This window comes from Chelonoidis abingdonii, chromosome 1, assembly GCF_003597395.2.
Source record: "Chelonoidis abingdonii isolate Lonesome George chromosome 1, CheloAbing_2.0, whole genome shotgun sequence".
In the NCBI taxonomy this organism is placed as follows: domain Eukaryota; kingdom Metazoa; phylum Chordata; order Testudines; family Testudinidae; genus Chelonoidis; species Chelonoidis abingdonii.
The window spans coordinates 334,010,853-334,032,428 of NC_133769.1; the positions used below are offsets into that span (position 1 = coordinate 334,010,853).

Here is a 21,576-nt window from a genome sequence, read left to right on the forward strand (position 1 = left end):
AGGCTGCTCCTTATGTGTATGCATAAAGCTGAAGAATATCCTCCCCCTACGCCACCCACCACTGATCAGTTGACACAATTAATCAGTCATGTAACTTGAAATAAACATACTTCTCATTTAGAATTATCGAAGTATCATTTATATCAGAGGTTTCATACGAAAGGAACTAGACAAAGCAATATTTATAAAGAACCTCAGCTGCGCCCCCGTGTGTCCCCCCTCCCAAAGAAAAAAACAAGGCAGATTAACACTACCCTGCCCTCAGAAAAAAGCCTGAGAATGGACAAGTGTCTTAAATGGTCAAACTTGAGTTCTAGCTGATCAGATGAGGAAATAAATGCCAGAGTAGAGGGCAATCTACTGAGAATACTCTGCACCCAATTCCTAGAAAAATCTGGGAATACAAACTGTGTCCCAATGGACTCAACTGCCATGGCAAGAAGAGGCACTCGCTCAGGTAACCAGATCCCACGCCATTTAGGGCTTTTAGATTAAAGGAGACATCTTATATTGCATCTGGAGATGTACAGGAAGCCAACATCACAGCTCAAGAACAGATGTAAAATATTCCCTGCAGCAAATACCACTTAGATGAAAAAAACTCTATTCTATACCAGAAACTTTCCATTGGTCTTCTAGACCCATTATGGATATCAGCCTTTAACCATCACTAAATCAACCACCAACTAGATTGGCTTATTCTCTGTGCTGTGGCCATGCCAGAGTCTCAATGAAAGGTGATCACAGAAATCTGAGATAGCACTACCTTCCCCACACCCACCTTCTTAATAGCCTTTCCCAAAAGAGAAAGATTAATGAACAGGACAACAACAAAGTTTTCAACATTTATTTATTTTTAAAAGTAGGGAACTAATCAAAGTTTGGGATAAGATTTAACTTCAAACAATAATGGACTCATTACCACTGCTCCAGCTGACTTCAAAAGCCATGCTGGTTCAGGGTTTAACTCACATTTCTCAAGACAGCTCTCTTCGAAACTTCAAGTTCATACAGATGTGCTTCACTGGCATAAAACTGACCAATACTGGCGCATCTTAATCAAGTAACATACTGACGTACACTGGACTGGTGCAAGACTCAACTTTGCACAAGCGCAACATCAGGAGCTTGCATGAGTTTTCACTCTGGTGCACTAATGTAGAGGCCTCAGAGTAAAACTGGCCTAACCTCAAACAGAAAAGATTACGCTGTGTTTCTCCAGACAACTGTGTCATGATAACTTGAACCCCGTGCAATGTCCACAAATAGTACTCCATGCAGGCATTTCAGGGCCTCAATCTTCACACCTGTCACATTATGTCCAGCACAGATCTTTGCAGTATTATGTAATGGGTTTATTAAAACCTGATCACATTTTGGCTTGTTCTATTGCCTGCTTTAAATGGTTCTATTGAGCACTGGGAGTTGTGCAAGTGCTATGAAGAGCAGGATCTACAACTTGCTACATCCTCATACTTGCAGATGTCAGGACAAAGTCAGCAGCTCTCCCGGCACGTATTACTGGACTGGTAACCACAGTTTATTCTGATAAGCAATCATGCCTTTAGCTGTTGGTGCTCAAGGAGTAAAATAATATGGGTTTTGTTTAAGTTTTCTTGTTCTGTTGATTTTTTCTTTTGTCGTATTACTGAAAATCCTCTTTTGCATTTTTCTCTCCAGGATCCAGAGGGAGGAGTAGTCTGAGTCTAGAAAGAAGATCTCTCTCCAGGTCCTTCAACTCACCATTCTGTTCCTCTCCTCACTATACACTCCCCCACTAAGTGCAGGGAAGGTCCTAGGGAGTTGCACTAGTTGGGAAATGAGCAGGCAGTAAAACAACATGCAGAGGTATGTGGTTCCTTTTTATCAGAGCTTTGGATGTTGCTAGAACAGTTGACAGGCACTTGTGACAACCCGTAGGCAATAAGTACATTAGAAATGGTGTGTGTTCTAGACCACTGACTTTTGTCATTTTTGTTTTTCCAAAAATCACTAAAAAGGGAGGGCAAAGGAAAAAATTTTTTTTTAATGTTAAAAATTGGTTATGTGGCTTTTTAGCTTCTTTTGATATATCAAAGTCCTGAAAGGATTTTATTTAATGTTCCCCTGCTCTTCTTTATATATTAGAAATTCAGGTCCTGTCTAGGCTGGAAGTGACCGGACAAATAGCAAAATAGTTACATGACAAAAGTGAAAATTAAAGAGTTGAGAATGGAAGGGATTTTTAGTTAGTTCAAAATTTGTTTTTAATTAATATTTAAAGTTTAATGACTAACATTTTAGATAATAATGGAAATCGTTGTTTACGAGATTTAATATACACACATCTTCAATTAAAATACAGCTCACAACAAGTACCGCAGAGATCCACCAGAGATTGCCAGGAAAGACCAGGATTTACATTCCTGATATTTCTAAAATAAACAAGCAAAGAAGAATTTTTTTAAAAATATCAAAATAATCCTTCAGGCCATTTTTAATACCTCACTGAGCCCATCTATAAGACCTCTACCCCACTCAATTAATTTCTTCTTCTTTAACTTTTGAGTGGACTTATAAGTTGCCTATTGTTGTTCTTCCCCCTAACTCTGTCTATCCTTACACTGCAAGCTGCTCATAGAGAACATCCTTCTTGAATGTCCGGGAAGCGTCTAAAACATAGTGTGTACTACCAGTTAGAATAAATAAATTAAGCAGCCAAAAAAAAAAAAAAAAAGGCACAACCCATTTAAAAAAATTTTCCAGACACCTTTAAGTTATTTTTATCAATATTTGTATTAAAGTTGTATTTTAAACTATACATTTGTTCCCTTCTTTGTTGAGCTCTCATCTGAGCCAAGAATGGTCATGTTTCGTTGCAGCTGCTCGAGGGCTTGCCTTGAATACAGAGGACATAGGAAGTGCCAGGCACAGATGAGACCAGAGACCACAGTCAGGCTTCCATCCAAGCAACTTAACAGGTGACAGAGCCAGTGCTCTGAGCTGTCAAATTGTCAATAAAGAGTGGAACAGGAACAGTCTGGGATTGCAATGGGAGGACTGAAGCACTAATGCAATTGCTAAACCCAGCCCTTACATTCTACACCGTCACTGCAACTGGTGGAACATGATGAAGTGCTGAACAACATGAAAGTTAGAGTCGCTCTGAGCAAGGGCAGTTCAAATTGCACTAGCAATTTTACATATGGATGCATGTGTTACAAGTCTTCTAGGAGGTCCAACCAGCAGTTAGCACACCAAGTTTTTCTGCTTTTGACAAAGATAAAATGAACCCAGAAAGAATCAAATTGCTCCAATCAGTGAAATAATGTAAAAAAGTGCATAAAATGTGTCTGTTCCTTACAAGAGCTAATTTATCAGTCACCCATCCACCCAGGATTGTTCCATAAACAAATCACAACAACATTACAGCACTGGGAAAGAAAAAAAACTACCTCCATTACAGCCTCCGTACAGGAATGTCAAATATTTTCTCTACTACTATCAGACTCATAGCATGGATTTCCACCACCAGCATGCCAACCTCCCATCACATGCATTCCATGGTAGAGGACAAGAGAGAACACCATACTACCTGGCCACTAACAAAACAGGCAACAAGTTACAGGATGTTTTACTTAAAGAAGTCTGAAACACACTAGATCTAGCACTCTCTAGGCACACTCAAAAATTGGAAGACTGGAAAACAGATATTGAGACATGATGCAAGATAAGACTATTTAAGTAATGCACTTTATGCCCATTCAGGACTGATGTTATTGGCAAGATGAACCGGCAAGCTCATACTGCAGCACCACCATCTTCAGACAGAAGGAATTTCCAGCCTTAGTTTCCTTAAGTATCAAGTTCAGACATAACAAAGAAAAAATCTTCAGTTGTCCCAGTGTTCTTAATGGCAGCACAATGTTGGATGGAAACATTAATATGATATACGAATAACTTTATACTTAACCCTGCAACATTATTAGCTTTAGAAGACCAAGCAGTATGTTTAGGATATATGGAAAGGCCTCAGACATTCTTGCAGAGCATTTCACCAGCAACCACCTATCGCACAACAGCCTTAGGTAAACATGTCTGGTGTTCTCTCAGTCACAAGGATGAATGCTTACATTCAACTGCTCAAGGAAAGAACAGTATTTTGGTAGTAGCATAAATGCCATAGCATATACCTCAAGTGAACTGTGCAAATGCTTTTAATATGTTATCAAGTAATTTTTATTTGGAAATGAAAGGATTATTCAAGAGAAGATATATTATCAGAGTGGGAAACACAGCAACCTACTTTAAGAGTAGAGTGAAAGAATAAGATCTTGGATCAAAGGGATTTGATCAAAGTATCACCTTGCATTTTCTCTCTTAACAGTGCCGAACCACCCATGACTAGTAGAAATAAATCACTGGTGGAACCCTATATTCACACCTTTCTGCAAAACTTTCAGCCATTTAGGAGTAAAAGCAAACTGTACAGAGTGGCTGGATGACAAAATTGTTGGATAATAGTTAATACTAATTCATGTCAAACTCATTTTAACTGAGTAAATCCCAGTTTGAGAGGATTCACTTAAAAAAACTATTAAAGAAAAAACAGTACACTACTAGGCATATATTAGCTACTACTGCTGAGATGGTAAAAGGTGAAACTAAATTTACATTTGCAAACATTAACAATATTCAGAGTATGATATTAAGTCAATTATTTAATCCATCACATGGTTTGTAGTACTGCTGCTCACATGGTTCATTAAATAAGTAAATCATCACCCACTGCTTGAAGCACTGTACATGCATTTGGTGGCTGAGTGTCCCTCGCTTGTGTCAGGGAATCTCATATTTTGTGAATAAAATCAAGCAGATTCAGAATTAACTGTCTTTTTCCATAGATGAAGGGCAACATCTTGATGAAGAGGGTGAAAAAAACTGATTTCCTCTTCTTAAGTTCAGTACCATGTTGTTCACTCTGGGATTAGAGATGCCGGGAATACTTCATGCTACAACCTGTGCTTCAGATCTCTGTCCTTCCTTTTGAGGTTTATTCAGAGGGCTGTAACACGGGTGAACTGTTGATAGATATCAACTCTTCCTTCAAAGGAGTTGGCTTCTATTAAGTAAGTGATTATATGACCAAAAGTCACCACCTGAAGTGAACGATTTCACCACCTACCACTAAGTATCTGACCTCCCATCCCTGGTTAAAAGTATTTAAAAGATTGCACCAAAACAATTTGTGGATGCCTCAGATCATCTTAGTCCATGTTAACGTGGGCTGGGCACAGACTTAGTATAGCACAGACACTGTAATGGTAGCACTGGCTGATCTCCTATGAAAGAGGAAAAGCCGGCAGCCATGCGTAGCCCCAAGGATTAATCTGCTGGTCTGTATAAATATATCTTTCTTATAAATTTGAGTATTTAATGTAATAGGCTTATAGATTTATATTAAGAATAAGTTTGGCTTTAATGCAAGAGACCTACAGGCCAAACATCCTGTATGTGACGCTAAGGCAACTTTAGCACATTTTGAGACCCTTACTTAGAAAAGTAATAATAGACAAAATACCTATGCAGATGTCTAGAGACCTTTGACTGAACCAATAATAGTAAAAGGTAGAAAAAGGGGATTTTTGCCCACAAATCTAACAAGTACACCACAAATGCGTACATACCTGTCATTCATACACACATACATACTAGCCTATTGGGCAAGTGTGCCTTAATATTTCCGTGGGGGGAAGGATGAAATTTGGACATCAGAGGAAGGATTTCCTACTAATGCCCGATAAAAAGGTGAGACAGCTCGCCATTAAGCAGGCAATCTACCCATCTATCTGCTCCCATCTACTCTTCATTGCCTCCACCTTCAACTACGTCTCGATGCTACCCATCTACGATGGCTATTATTAATAGGCTATATTATTATTTCTTTTCAAAAACTGTAAGTGTAAAGGGATTTAATTTCCCTTATGTTTTAGTTTAGTTAAAGCTTAGTGTTAAATAAGAAAGCAAACAAATCTGCAGTAGCTTCCTCTGCCAGAGGTGTGAAAAAAGAAAATGCCACAGGCATGGCCTCTATCTTTCAGCACCAGGTTATTAAAACATCGTGAGAGTATTAAGCACGTTTGCAGCTTATAATATTGTATTACCATAGATATATCTCTTAAAGATCTGTGATACTTGTCACTCTGTAATCCTATCTGTTTTACCATTTGCCTACCATTTCATTGATTTTAATACAAAGGTCTTTATGACTATATCTGTCTCAGTGTAAGCTCCTGTCATGACCCCGAAGTTCCTTTTATAAACTCTGTGAAGCCTGATCAGGATGAACTTTATCTTCTGATCAAACAAATTGGCAAGCCAAACCCATACTAATTAATATCCAATAATTATTAATAGCATTAATTAAAATTAAATAATTTAATTTTATTTAAGTGGATAAATTAAATCAACACTACTAATACACTCCAAATCAAGCTACACATGCTGACATTTGTAGATCTATCAGCTGCTTTCAGTATTGTGGATGAAACACTGTTTGGTCTGCAAAGCCAAGCAGAAGCAAACAGGATTATCCTTCAGTAGCTCTCTCTTTCAAGAGATACCGAACTGTTTTGTGCAATTGCTTTTCAGTCTCAAGAACTCTCACATGCGGAATTCTGCAGGATTCCATCTTACTGAACAATGAGGGGTATGCGGGTTTGACAAATATGCATGACTGTTGGGAGGGTTAGCAAGAGACACGAGTTATAGTGTTCTCAATATGCTGACAACACCCAGCTCTATTTTGTTACTTCATCCAATCTAGACAGTGCTGTTAGATGCCTTACCAGATGTTTGATATAGACTGGGGCACAGATGAAGGCTATCTGACTGAAGTTCAATCTGGAGAAGATTGATGTGATGCTGCTAGATTTGTTAGAAGCAACCAGAAAAGGCAGGGGGGGATTACATCTGCTCCCATAAATGTGCAAATTTTAACAACATACGGCAGTGGTCTCCAACATGGTGCCCACGGGCGCCATGGCACCCACCAGGGCATGTATGTGTGCCTGCTTAGTGACAAGGTGTGAAAAGTAGTGCCACGGCCCCGCGCCTGCCAGGGACAGATGTTCTCTGTTCCCGGCAGGCGCAGGGCTGCGGCTTCTCTCTGCACTGCCCAACACAAACTGGTTTCATTTTCGTTCACCGGAACAACCTACCAGATTTAGTAGTATCATGGTAGTGCAAATGTAGGCTGTCTCATGTGTGTGCTGTTGGTTCCAACCTCTCGTCACTCATTTACCGCCACTCTTTTTTTCCTGCTTGCACCTGTGCACGCAGTGGGATGTCAGTGACCCATGTTTCCGTATATTATGTGAGTATTCTTCCACTGCACTGATACTGCTGTTTTCTCATGCTTTGCGATTTATTTATTTAACATTTTGCCCCAAAGTGAGTAGTTCAAATAAAAGACAACCTATGTATTATTTCAATGCAGAGTGGGAAGAATCCTATTGTTTTATTGAAAATAAAGGGAAATGCGTTTGCTTATTGCACAGTGGTACTGTTGCAGTGCCGGAAAAACAATGTTGAACACCATTTCCAAACTAATCACGGCTCTTAACATTAGCCATCCACTTAAATCTGAGTTGAGAAAGAAGAAAATTAATCAACTCAAATCAAACCTATCTACCCAGCAATCTGTTTTCATTAGACAAGTGGTAAAGTCTAAAATAATTAACTCTATTCAAGTGAAACCTTTGCAACAGCGACTTAAAGCCCTGTTGGAAGATGTTGATGATAAAATTTGATCTTATCTTGCACATAGAAGTACGCTGGCTGAGCAAAGGTAAAGTTCTTGCATGTTTTTTAAGTCTAACTGAAGAGATAAAAGAATTTCTGAAGTCCACAAATCAGAACTTTGAGCAACTAGAAGACGACAGCTGGTTAATGGACTTGGCTTTTCTTGCCGACATCACTGACAAATTGAACATTTTAAATCTTGAGCTCCATGGAAAAGATAGACAAACATGTGGCTCAAATTCAAAAGCAAAACTGATCTCGTGGATGTCACAAATGATGACAAAGTCTCTCGCACACTTCCCAAACATGAAGGAAATGGTATGTGACAGTGATTTTAACCATCACCATTTGTTATCCACATTCAAACACTTCTGGAACAAATTGAAAAGAGGATTTCAACAGTTCATCATTGAGCCTGTAGTTGCCTTTCCTGCGAATCCTTTCACTTGCCAAAAAGAGGTAAGAGAAATAGCTACATCAATTGCAAGTCTCATTCAAATAAGAGCAGAAGACGTGGAACTTAAGATTTTGGACCTTCAAAATGATATTGTTCTAAAACTCTGTGCAACAGATGAAAACTTTTGGAATCTGGTAGACCGAAAAAAGTTTCCTGCCTTAAAAAATGTAACATACAAAATAAAATCTTATTTTGGTTCCACTTATCTATGCGAAGTTCTTTTTTCAATAATGAACATCATAAAATCAAAATACAGATCTCAGCTTACAGTTGCCCATCTTGACAACTGCTTATGAATGGGAATATCATCCTACTCTCCCAACTACGAAAAACTGGCAGAAGAAATGCAGTGTCAAAAAATCACATTGACTTTATCAGAAAAATCACATGAAATAAGGATATCCATTTTCCATTAAGTGCTGATGAGCACGTATGATTAACTTGTGTTTAACTTTTTCTCATATTTGTTTGTTTATTTAAATCTAGATACAAGTAACAATACAAAGAATATTTTTTTAATTAACCGTAACTGGCAATCGATGTTAAAGTTAAGAATAATAAATATACTTGGAACAGCAGTTCAACGTTTTATTTTTTTAAAATAAATAAGATGAAAACTATTTATGATATTTATTTTGTAAAAACTCCTTAATTTTTCTTACAGGTAGATAAAAAAAGAGGAAATTCACATGGTAAGGTGAAAGAGTAATTGCCGAATAATTTAATTCATACCTTTTATATGTAAACTTACCTTTTTTATCTTATGGATTAATATATTATGTAACAGTAAATATGATTTTTTTTTGTATTATTTAATGCACAAATGCAAAATAAGCCTTGAAAAATTGTTAGCGCCCGCCACACTTTTCTGAAAACATGTATGTGCAATTAGCCACAAAAAGGTTGGGGACCACTGACATATGGGAAGCCATTTGGGGGTATTGCTGGATCCCCAGTCACTGTTGGGCAATCGTATAGCAACAATACTAGGAAGACTTTATTCCATTTTTATTTAATCTGGAGATTGCAACAATTTATTTCAGATGAAGACTAGGCTATTATCATTTATACCTCTCTCACCTAAAGATTTAACTACTGCAATGCAGTCTATATGGAGGCTACACCTTAAATTAAACCAGAAATTGAAGCCTGCGAAGAACGTGACAGTCCATTTGGTAAGTAGCATATCCCACCAGAAGAACAGGGTATCGGTGCTCTGGGATATGCACTGGCAACCTATTTGTTTCCTGGGTGCAGTTTAAGTGGTTAATTTTCATCTGCAAGTCTTCAGTGGCACAGGATGCAACAGTTTCAGAGAGCACCTCTGTCCCCATGACATATTGCTGTAGTTGCAGTCAGTGGAGCCCCATATGGTAGGTATTCAAACATGAAGGACCCTCAACTTCGGAATTCACTTCCCCCACTTGGTCTGAAAGATCCAAAATCTGTAGTCCATCAGTGCATGCTGTAGTGCTCATCTTTGCACACATACTTTTTTTTTGGGGGGGGGGGGGGGGGAAGGATGTGGTGAGGACTGATATTGGTGGGTGTGCCCACGTATTGCTGGGATACATATTTTTAATGGGTTATTTTCAGATTTTTAGGTTGTGAGTTTTATTCTTTATGAAATTGTACTTTTCATTATGTCAAAGTTGCCTGTGGCCCAAGATAGGCTTTTTTTAGTTTTAGTAAAAAAATCAAAGTAAGCTACATAAAAACCAGATATTTTAATATGCACATATTTAACACACGCATAAACAAATATATATATTTTTTTCAGGGAGCAAAAGATTTAACACAACAGCTAACCTGAAATATAGCTACACAACTGGAACTGCAAAAGTTGTACAGCTTTCCATCAGGCATTGTGGCTTGATATTGAGGTAAAGAGTTTCGTTTACAAAAGTGGCAAATAATTCCCATACCTAAAAGAAAAACGTAGTTTACACAGAAAGTAAATACAAGCAGTAGTGTAGAAATTTACTGGGTTATAATTTACCACTTCCCCTCATTTTATTAATGTAAAACCTAAACTTCATAATTAAATTTTCTTACCAAAAAAAACTATTAGGCTCTGAAAAATCACACACACACACACCAGAAAAAATACATATTTTAGTTCTTCCTGATCTTATTTGTTAAACCTCAGTGTTAAAGTATTTTTGTGTTCCTATCAAAAACTTATTAGTATGTCCAATTTAGTGATCAAGCTAATTCACTTTGTCTCCTTTTCCCATTCAGAAATCTTGATAGATTTATATATCCCTTTCCCAGAATAAATATCTTGGCTAAATGATACATCTTGTGAAGGAGACACAGTTGCAATGCCTCATGCATATAGACGGAATTTTATTCAGTATTGGATGGTATCAAATATGAAAAAAGTACCCCCTACATGCATGAAGACTGTACTATATCTGACTCTGTAGCATCACTAGTGTACACTATTTATTATGTCTCAACATTTTCCCCCCAGTAACCTACAAGCCTCAATACACTGGGAAACTTTTTAAGGGCGGGAGGGGGGGACAATTTGGGAGTCTTATCAGTGATGAAAAGCCACCATCCTTTTCACTTACTTTGTGATTTTGCATATTCTGATCTGTGTGTGTTCATGCATGCAGTTGAGCAGTATGGCTCCATATATCCATTAGGTCCTATGCACTGAGTCATTTCAAAAAACCTGCACTGAGCTCTGCAACCAGTACAAGTTGTTAATTTGCCATATTTCTAAAACATAAAACAAAGCAAAACAATGCATTAGTTATGACTTTACGTTATATTATAGTAAGTACACAGGAAGATACATTTCTGCTATTCTCACTTCATTAGAATCTTCCTGTATTACATAAAAGATCTAGAACATTTCTTCTGGCAAGGAAGGATGGCTTGGCTAAAAATAAATATATATTTTTTAATTTCAAGAGTATAGAAAACAATTTTGTGAACTGTGTTAGAGCCTAGGTAAGTCAGAGTGGTTACAATAGTTTGGAGATACCCATATTTATCGCTTCTTGCAGGCGGATAAATGGTGTAATGAGAGCAGAGAGAGTCTTTTCTTGGAGGGAGATGGGATGGGGAACTGAAGTTTAAAATAGGGATACTCTAGGCTCCAAAAAGAACTTCAACCATGCAGGAAGAAAGGGCACAAGTAATTAGGCACCAAAATAGAACTCAGTATGATATATGGAAAGTGGGATTTTATGTTAAATGCTAAAAAAAGAAACATTAAAAATGCTTTCATGTAGTTGAACTAAAATACATGGGATTTCTCAGCTGTTTATAGACATGCTTGCCAGAAGCTCAGAATGGGTGACGGAGGATGAATCACTTGATAAGGGAGAAGTGGTGGATGTGGTATACCTAGACTTTAGTAAGGCATTTGATACGGTCTCACATGATATCCTTATTGATAAACTAGGCAAATACAATTTAGATGGGGCTACTATAAGGTGGGTGCATAACTGGCTGGATAACCGTACTCAGAGAGTAGTTATGACTCCCAATCCTGCTGGCAAGGTATAACAAGTGGGGTCCCGCAGGGGTCTGTTTTGTGACCGGCTCTGTTCAATATCTTCATCAACGACTTAGATGTTGGCATAGAAAGTACGCTTATTAAGTTTGCAGACGATACCCAACTGAGAGGGACTGCAACTGCTTTGGAGGACAGGGTCAAAATTCAAAATGATCTGGACAAATTGGAGAAACAGTCTGAGGTAAACCGGATGAAGTTCAATAAAGACAAATGCAAAGTGCTCCACTTAGGAAGGAACAATCTGTTTCACACATACAGAATAGGAAGAGACTGTCTAGGAAGGAGTATGGCAGAAAGAGATCTAGGGGTCATAGTGGACCACAAGCTAAATATGAGTCAACAGTGTGATACTGTTGCAAAAAAAGCAAACGTGATTCTGGGATGCATTAACAGGTGTGTTGTAAACAAGACACGAGAAGTCATTCTTCCGCTCTACTCTGCGCTGGTTAGGCCTCAACTGGAGTATTGTGTCCAGTTCTGGGCACCGCATTTCAAGAAAGATGTGGAGAAATTGGAGAGGGTCCAGAGAAGAGCAACAAGAATGATTAAAGGTCTTGAGAACATGACCTATGAAGGAAGGCTGAAAGAATTGGGTTTATTTAGTTTGGAAAAGAGAAGACTGAGAGGGGACATGATAGCAGTTTTCAGGTATCTAAAAGGGTGTCATCAGGAGGAGGGAGAAAACTTGTTCACCTTAGCCTCTAATGATAGAACAAGAAGCAATGGGCTTAAACTGCAGCAAGGGAGATTTAGGTTGGACATTAGGAAAAAGTTCCTAACTGTCAGGGTAGTTAAACACTGGAATAAATTGCCTAGGGAGGTTGTGGAATCTCCATCTCTGGAGATATTTAAGAGTAGGTTAGATAAATGTCTATCAGGGATGGTCTAGACAGATTTGGTCCTGCCATGAGGGCAGGGGACTGGACTTGATGACCTCTCGAGGTCCTTTCCAGTCCTAGAGTCTATGATTACCTGTTTGGTTCATTCCCTCTGGGGCACCTGGCATTGGCGACTATCAGAAGACAGGATTACTGGGCTAGATGTACCTTGGGTGTGACCCAGTATGGTCATTCTTGTGTTCTTTTGTAAGCAGTAGGACTGGTTTCACCTTAAACCACTCCCAACGTAATTTTAGATACAAAATGGCCAAGCCCTTGTGCACCAGTATCTTATAGAAATACCCTCTACTTCCACTCTGAATGATTCTTGTAAGACTATCAGTAGTAAAATAGTTACTGGTGAAATACAACATACTTTCAGTGGATCAAAGGCTCCACTGAGGTTGTCTGATGTTATGATATATCATGGCTACTATGAATACTGTTGCAGCCAGCAGAGGTAACACTGATATTGTTAGAGCTGAAAATTCCTGGCTCTGGCAAATCCTGAAGAGTAGATTTCTCTTAATTTTAGAATATCTTGGGCTCCTGTCTTGATGCAGTTGAACCATGTCTAGAAGAGTTTCTATATATGTCAACTGATCACCCAATGACAAGTTGAGACTTTGAGTGAACTCTAGGTAATTATAACACCGTGATGGTGACGAACCGATTTCAGATACTCCCCACCACCATCAGTAGTATCATTCCACCCCACAAGAGCACTCTCAAACCATGCAGATAAGCCAAACTAGGCCAAGATAATCACTTAGCGAACACAAGCACTACAGATGCCAACACAAAAGGCAATACACAAAATGGATAGTGCTGATGTCTTATACAAATCTGATACAGCTCTCAGAGTTAGGTAAGGATCCAAATGTACACAAAACATCAACAAGATAGAGGTCACTGGCTTTGTGTTCTGTATCTAGTAGTATACTTGCTCCTGGGTGACCATCTTGAATTTTTCCTTTGAATGATTACGGTTTCATGTATCACAAAGTTCGATGAAGCCCTTCTAACATTTTAGGTATCTGTAAGCACTTAACAAAATTACGGAACAGATTTTATTTCAAGTAGCCCATGCTTGACGGTAGACTTTTTCCAAGAGGAATTTTCTGAAGCATCTTTTCCTAGTAATTTCTCCAAATCATTCAACACCTAGGTCCAGGGGAGAGAAGTGGACGGGCCCTTCCACTTCTGCTTGTCAGTCAGTCAAGAGGAAGATGTAAGGGCATAATTATTCTGTTTGCAGAGGGAACCTCGTTTGGGTACTTTTGGCTCAGTCTTTAAGGATTTATCATCAGTGACTAAGTCAAAGCCAGATGTCTATGCAGTCCCTGGAGAAACTTGTGGACCGTCAGTTCTTCCAGAGCAGAGTCTATAATATTATCTCGCCTCTGTAAAATGTACATACACAAACCCCAATTTGGTGAATTAATTTGCAACACAAAGCCTCACGGTACTCCAAAGAGTTTGGCTTCATGACCTGTGGAAGCCACTTTGAAGCAACCTGTGTTCTCGATCCGTTCTGCTTCAAGAGTGGCTGGGTCTGTGCTGATGTGGACAATCCTAGCACCAAGAAAAAGGGATTCAACTCTGGCTTCTATTTAGAGAAAACACGGTTACTCACCTTTGTAACTGTTGTTCTTCGAGATGTGTTGCTCATATCCATTCCAGTTAGGTGTGCGCGCGCCGCGTGCACGTTCGTCGGAAGACTTTTACCCTAGCAACACTCAGTGGGTCGGCAGGGAGTGGCGTCGCAGGTGCCCCCTGGAGGTGGCGCCACTAATGGTGCCCTCTGGATATATACCCCTGCCGACCCAGCTGCCCTTCAGATTGCCTTCTTGCCGGCGTACTACCGATAAGTGGGGCAAGGAGGGCGGGTTGTAGGAATGATAATGATCAACACAGTCTCGAAGAACAACATTACAAAGGGAGTAAACCGTGTTTTCTTTCTTCGCACGTCGCGTTGCTCATATGCCATATCCAGTTAAGGTGAAGCTCTCAAGCCTTATGTAGGCGTGGGTCGGAGTGAGATACTGGCAAAATGTCAAAAGCCGCTGAGCCAGAGGCTGCAGCCGATCCCTTGACTGTTAAACCAAGTCATACATGCAATAGCATAAGGGTATGGACCAAGGACCATGGAGCTGCGCGATAGAGTATCTCGTGGGTAGGTACACGACATCAGCAGGCGTGCAGACAGAAGCTCTGAGCCCTGGTAGATCAGGGCATATGATGTGGCTTGGGGAAAGGGAGCCAAATCAATAACAAGTGCGGGGGCACGTTATCACTCGAGGGATCGAGATCCTCTGAGAGGAAAACCAGTAGGTTGGCCTTTCCTTCGGTCTGCTACTCTATGCGCGACAAGAGTTGGGCGTGTTCAGGAAAATGGTTTTGTCCACTTCAAACAATAACTGCGAGCGTCTGTAATCAGGACGTCCAGAGAGTGCAACTGCTGCCCATCGGCGTTGAGCGTGGATGAACAGGAAAAAGGGCAGAACACCCAGATACACTCGTAGGGAGGAAAGTCCACGTGAGGACGCTAAACTGGCACCTTGGCTTTGGAAAGAAATAGTGCAGGGGGAACCACCGTAAGAGCCCTGTTGCTCGGAGACTCGTCTGGCTGATGAAGGCTACGAGGGAAAGCTTCCTCCAAGACAGGCATCAGCAATGGGGGAAGACATAAGTCTGGTTAAAAACCATGTTGAGGTCCCAGGTTGGGGCTGGGCGGTGTACCGAAGGGTGTACAGCGCGCCCAAGCCCTAGAGGAACCCTCAAACCCATAGAAGAGTGAAAACACAGAACGATCTACCTCGCAGCCTGGGAGGAAGGTAAAGAGGCTGCAAGTGTAACCCGCAGCAATGACACCGCTAGGCCTGCTGCCAGTAGCCAGAGGGTATCCAAAATAAGGAACGAGATCAGCAGGATAAGAATTAAGCCGTTTCGCACTCTGTATAAAACGCTCCACCTGGCACGGTACGTGCCAGCGTGGAGCTTCCTGCTACCTCACTATCACGCAGCACCAACCGTGAGGTGAAGGAAGACTGCAGGGTCCCGGGTGCTGAAGTCTGCCGTGGTCCTGAGTGGGGAATGCGGGTAATGAGTTGGCTATGAATGCCGAGAATGGTGTATCAGGCTGCCCGGACCACGCTGGACGTGACCAGTACTGATGCGCACCTGCCCTGCCCGAGTTTGAGCAGGACTCAATACGGGGGAGGTGTGCCGTCTATGCCTGAGAACACGTAGAGATCCGGTCCCGGGGAGAACCGTGTAAGAGCAGAACTCGGGACTATTTCCCTGTATCCCGGTAAGCGAACAGCGTCCATTAGTGGTGGAAAAACCAGTTTTTTCTCCGGCACAAAAATGCAGCCACTGGTCAGGCGACCACCCAGAGACAGGAAAGCCGAGTTGAAGTGCAAAGCGTTCCATCCTGGGAGAACAAAGGATGCTCACTGAATTATCGAGTGGCTATGCAAAAAGGCCGAATGGTGCACCCGACAAGGGAGAGGCCATGATCCTACCCAGGTTCTCATGACACGCCGTTGCTGGCGTAACACGCGTCGGCCTGTCTGCGTGCCTGGATCCCGGCACATACCAGCGCTGCCATCATGCGAGGAGCGCATCCCGCGCAATCAGGGAGGGGGTAGTCCACCGTCAAGCAGTCATAGGTGCCGAGGAAGGGTATCATGACCTATAGCCTTGTCCAGGTGGAAGTGCACGACTTCGGATGACAGCCACGCCTTAAACCGTAGCGTGAAGCCAGATCGCTCGCTCGAGTCCAGATATCAGCTCCTTGAATCCCCCCATGGGAACCAGAGAGGACTCCATATGGGCATCACCTAACAGAATACCCGCAGCCACATGTGAGTACTTGTGTCTGGATCCCCAATGACCATCGTACAGTACACGCATATCAACAGTGGAAGTGGAGGCCTATGCCACGCACTGGGAAATCCTGTGGGCCGTTGAAGCCAAACAACAAGACTGTAAACTGGAACACCAACGGTGGCTAGAAAGTGGAGTATGTCCTGTCAGAGAAGATGCATGCGAAGCGTCCTCCATATCGAGGGCGGCATCAACTCAGATCCCAGGACAATGTCCCAGAATACCATCGAACTTCAACCTTACATAACGGTTCAACTGTGGCGGACAGTATAGACAGTCTACGGGTGGGAGGGATAAGGAATACCCTCTGCCCCCTCCATGCCGCGCACCACTATAAAGAAGCCCGGAGGATCCCTGAAGAGACAAGGTGAACAAATGAGGCCCGCATCTCCACCATGCTGTAGAACAGTGAACGAAGTAACTGGACCACGCCAATAGGAACGAGGATGGATCAGGCCTGTAACCGTACGCCACCTCGGCGCACCTTCGAAAGATGTCTTTGGTCCCGTATCGATTGCGAGGACCACTCGACTGGCCCTCTCTTCGTCCCTACGTCTCTGCGACCACGTCAGCCCGCGTTGTCTGCCAAATCCCCGATCGTGCAAGACAAGAGTGAGTGTGTTGCTGGGAACGGAACGCGCAATAGGACTTGGGTAATGCACCCGAAGATCGGGACCCTTCCTGCAGCTTGCCGTGGTGATTCACCGCAAAAGAAGCCTCCAACCAACAAACTGTATCGTCGAAAGCAGAATTTCAAAACCTGACGTCATGAAGCCTATATGGAACGAGGCGTGAGGGAAGCCTGGCGCTCGTTTTCCCTTACCTCAAGGGGGGCGTGGACTCTTGGCGGAGTCTGATGAGAAGCTCCATAAATAATCCATCAGCATCCATTTACTTTATAGGACTAAGAAGGCCACGATGCCACGGAAGGCTATAAGGCCGTTGGCTACAGTAACACTTGCGATAGTAAGGTCACTCGCGCAGCCCCTAAGATTTGGGGCGACGCCTGGGCCAATCCCTCCTGTTCTAACCACTGAATGACCAGGACAGGGAGGACACCGACCAAGCAAAGACGTCGAACCCTCCCAATAGAGATCGGAATCGCCTGGATGACCAAGATAAACAGTAGGCCCGCAATGGGGAACCGAAGATAGAATATCCACACCGGGCATTCCTCCGGCCTGCTGCACCTGGAAGCCACACGAAGCGCTACCCTCAGGTAAGCCTATGGCCCCTGAACGTGCGTGGGCAACACCAAATCGGCCAAAGCATAAGACCTCCGTGGGAAGACTCGTGAACCAAATGGCCATGGAGGTCGAAAATCACGGTATAAGTCGCTGACTCACCAACCTTCCCAATGGCACTGGGAACGGTACGGAAGCACACTGGGTACGAATGAGATCCCGACCTCCGACTACAGCGGTGCCGGAGGTCAACGGACTCGAGGGCGTGGTGGAACGGCAGTCACAGCGCCGAGCGGAGGGACCGAACGGGCCGAGATTACGGCGTGACGACACCGAACGGTCGCGATGCGACGTGCGAGATGGAGCACGACGCATCCATGAGCTGCCAAGAGACATTACCTGCACTGGCGTCGCCGGGCAGAAGCATCTTCTCGTCATGGCAATGAAAACCCTCGCCTGGAGAATGCCCCGGCATGGAGGGAACATAATCTGACCACAAGTGCGTACCGGGAGATGTCAGCACCGGGATCTACGCCACCGGGATATTGTATCAACGACTGACCGCAGTTTCCGGCAGGTCGGTCCGGGCGATTTGCTAGACCAATCTCTGTCGCACTCAGGATGCACGGGAACAGAGACAGGGAGCTCGACATTGGCGTGCGCCGGGAGCAGGCAGGCACGGATCGATTGGCCCTGTGGACCGATCATGTGCCGCTCGCGGTGCCTAGGTTGTTGGTCGCCGGCGATCCAACTGAGACTGACCTCTGGCTGCGGTGCCGTGCACAAGAAGCAGCAGAGCAGGAACTCAACCAAACGGCACCTGCCAGGACAGTCAGTACTGGCTCAAGGCCCTTGTGGGACCGGGAATCGACGTGCCAACTGTAGAGCCGCGCTAGATCGGTGCCGGGTGACCGAGTTAAGATAGCTCTCTGGCTGCGGTGCCGTGCAGAAGCACAGGAGCAGAAATCAACCCAGCGCAGCCGGGGAGCATCAGTGCACCGATTCGATGGCCCTTGTGGACCGGACGACGGGTCGACGTAAGCCTGCGGGCAGGATCAGTGCCGGGCGATCCGGACTTAGAACGAGCTCCTGCTCGGCAGTTGGCACAGAAGCAGCAGGAGCAGGGAGCTCAAACACGGCTGTCCAGGCAAGCCTGTCGGTAACTGCAGAGGAGTCGTGGCTCCTCAACCAAGAGAGGAGCGTGCCAGTCGACCTTGGTGCCGCAACGGCCGCCAGCGGGGTCGGCAAGGAGCTTCGCCGCCAAAGTACCCGCGCTTGTGTAGAAGTTAGGGAAATGAAAAGCCGCTCCAGGTGTTCCGGTCGAAACGCCGGACAAAGGGGCAACTTATCTGCGAAATGCAATCCCCCGACACCGAAACCAGGACCCTGTGGACCTCACAACGGTGAGGCTCGGCCAAGCACAGACAAAATGGTTGAGCCGGCAGGGCTCGGCACCGGTTGCAGGGAGGGGCTACCCCGAACCTAAACTAATCACAACTAGCTAAAAAAAAACAAAAAGGATGAAAAACACAAGAACTACGAGTAGCTAGGGAAGCGGAGGTCAGCTAAGCTGCGCTCCACTGTTCCAACGACCGACACGGGCGGTAAGAAGGAACTGAAGGGCGGCTGGGTCGGCAGGGGTATATATCCGGCACCATAGTGGCGCCACTCCAGGGGGTGCCCTGCCGACCCACCGAGTGTTGCTAGGGTAAAAGTCTTCCGACGAACGTGCACGCGGCGCACGCACACCTAACTGGAATGGATATGAGCAATCACTCGAAGAAGAATCAATCGTTTGAAGGATTCCAGGCCAATTTTATGCCCATCTTAATGGAAATTTCCAGAAGTGCCTCTTGGAGAGTTTGCACGTTGTGGGTGACATTTCTAATCAGACATGACAGCCACACAATTTCCTCAACTCCCAAGCACAAAATACAAAAGTCAAGCTCACTTGTGAGGAATATCTCACAGCAGCACAAACCATGTAAAGCAAAAACTGAGCACAGTAAAGACCTCAAGGTAGAGTCTATGGAGGACTGGAATCCAGGAAAAAAGACCTAAGAGCATTGAGTAATTACTCCAAAGTCTATGCAGATAACCACTCAAAGGTTCTAAGCAAAATCTGGAAGCACCAATGCAATCATGCTAAAAGGGGGCTTTATAGATAGACTGTATCCAGGAGCAGAATCAGAAAGCAGGAATGCAGTATGAAGGAGGCCAGACTAAATGAGTTCGATTATCTCTTCTGCCCTTTAAGTCTATGAGTCTAGGAGAAATCACTGGAGCCTCCACAAGATTCTGGACTAGAAGAAGAGATCAAAATTAAGCTGTCAGGCCTTTAAGGCTACCAGCACTCCACAGTATGGAAAAACAGACATGCAAAAAAATTGAAAATTTATTATACACTGAATGTTGCGAGAACACTCTGAAGGATATCCTATGTCTAAAGAAGGAACGGTGGGCAAAACAGAGTTGCAAAGGCAGCCTGTAGCAGGGTGGTCACCCGCTCCTCCCTGGAAGGGCTTAAAACAGCCCTGGAGAGGGCTGGGGTAGGGGGAAAAGCTTAGCTGATTGGTAAGCAGCTGCAGCTGGGACCACACCCCAAATAGACCCAGCTGGCCCTATAAAGGGCAGGGAAGCCAGGAGCAGGAACATTCTCTCTCTTGCCTTTGGAAATGGAGGGACCAGGCTGCCTTGGGAACTGAGGAAGGTACCAAGGGTAGGGCAGTGCTGGGAAAGGGCCAGGGAGCTGGGGAGCTTCAGCCTAGCAGAGCCCCAGGCTGCAGGCCAAAGGAAGCGCCCACTAGAGGATACTAGGGCTGCAGAGGGGCAGCTCCACTATAGGTAGAGGCAGCAGGTCCAAATCCAACCTTGTCTGTGATGAGTGGCTTATACTGCAGTTTGCCCCAGGGAGTGGGGGCTAGTTGGTGACTGGCAGTAGCCTACAACTGAGAAGAAGTGGGGATAGTGGGTGGGGCTTCACTGGGAGGGGAGACTCAGAGATTGAGGGGTGTACTGCCAGTGGCAGTACCCTTGCGTGCAAGGGGCACCGGGTCCAGGACAGACATGGGGGCCAGGCAAAGCGGGACACCAGCCTGAAGAGGGCGCTCCAGCAGCTGGAGAGCTAATTCTCAGAAGGTACCAGCAGGAGGTGCCACAGGGGTGAGTCCCGCACGGATACACAGCCAGACAAGGTCACAGAGACCTTATTGCATGCCTGGAAGAAAGGAAGGACCACCTGGATGTCTGACCACGGAAATGGCATTTAATATACAATCAGTAGCGTAAGAAGGTGTCAAGGCCCACTACCAGTGTTTCTGAGATTCAAACAGACTTGCAGTTAAAGAAGTTCCTATTCTGCTTCATGCTGCAAGCTTGAAACTTTACAGTGAGAAAATCTGTGCTGATGGTATCTAGAAAGAAATTTCTAAATCCAAATCTAGAGATCTTAATTTGCTTAATGGTATTTTATACTAGAGAGCCAATGTCTTTATATTTTCATCCCATGAGTTTCTGCATGGACAAAAACTGCACTATAAGTAATACAATTTTCCCAGTGGTACATTAAGGTGTAATTCTATGAAAAGATTCTGGAGGTATCTAATCACAATTAAAGCTCTCACAGTTTGTCACTGAACCCTACAAGGAGATTTTAGCAGTTTTGCAATATTGATAGTACAGTGTTTAACACAATATTTTGTACAGAAAAATCTCCCTCTCCAATCCCATTACCACTTCTTCCAACTCAAACTCCTGTGCCACCTATTCTTCTGAATCTTTTTTCAATATCTTGTTTCTACTCTTGTCGGCCCTCCACCAAGCTAGTATGTTTGAATGTTAAAACCATTT

The 21,576-nt window shown here is 43.5% G+C and overlaps 1 protein-coding gene across 11 annotated transcripts in view; it reads right to left on the bottom strand.

Annotated features, from left to right (window-relative positions):
• The window catches only part of ZMYM2 (zinc finger MYM-type containing 2), a 218,398-nt gene that overhangs the window by 84,654 nt on the left and 112,168 nt on the right, over window positions 1-21,576 (bottom strand). For 6 of the 11 annotated variants that reach the window (XM_075061673.1, XM_075061674.1, XM_075061676.1 and 3 more), the window contains 2 exons: window positions 10,819-10,969; window positions 10,049-10,164 (listed from right to left, as the gene is read on the bottom strand). The exons of the other annotated variants lie outside the window; for them this stretch is intronic. In XM_075061673.1, coding sequence (XP_074917774.1) covers window positions 10,049-10,164; window positions 10,819-10,969 — 267 coding nt within the window. The remainder of the gene's footprint in view (window positions 1-10,048; window positions 10,165-10,818; window positions 10,970-21,576) is intronic. 11 annotated transcript variants of the gene reach the window in all.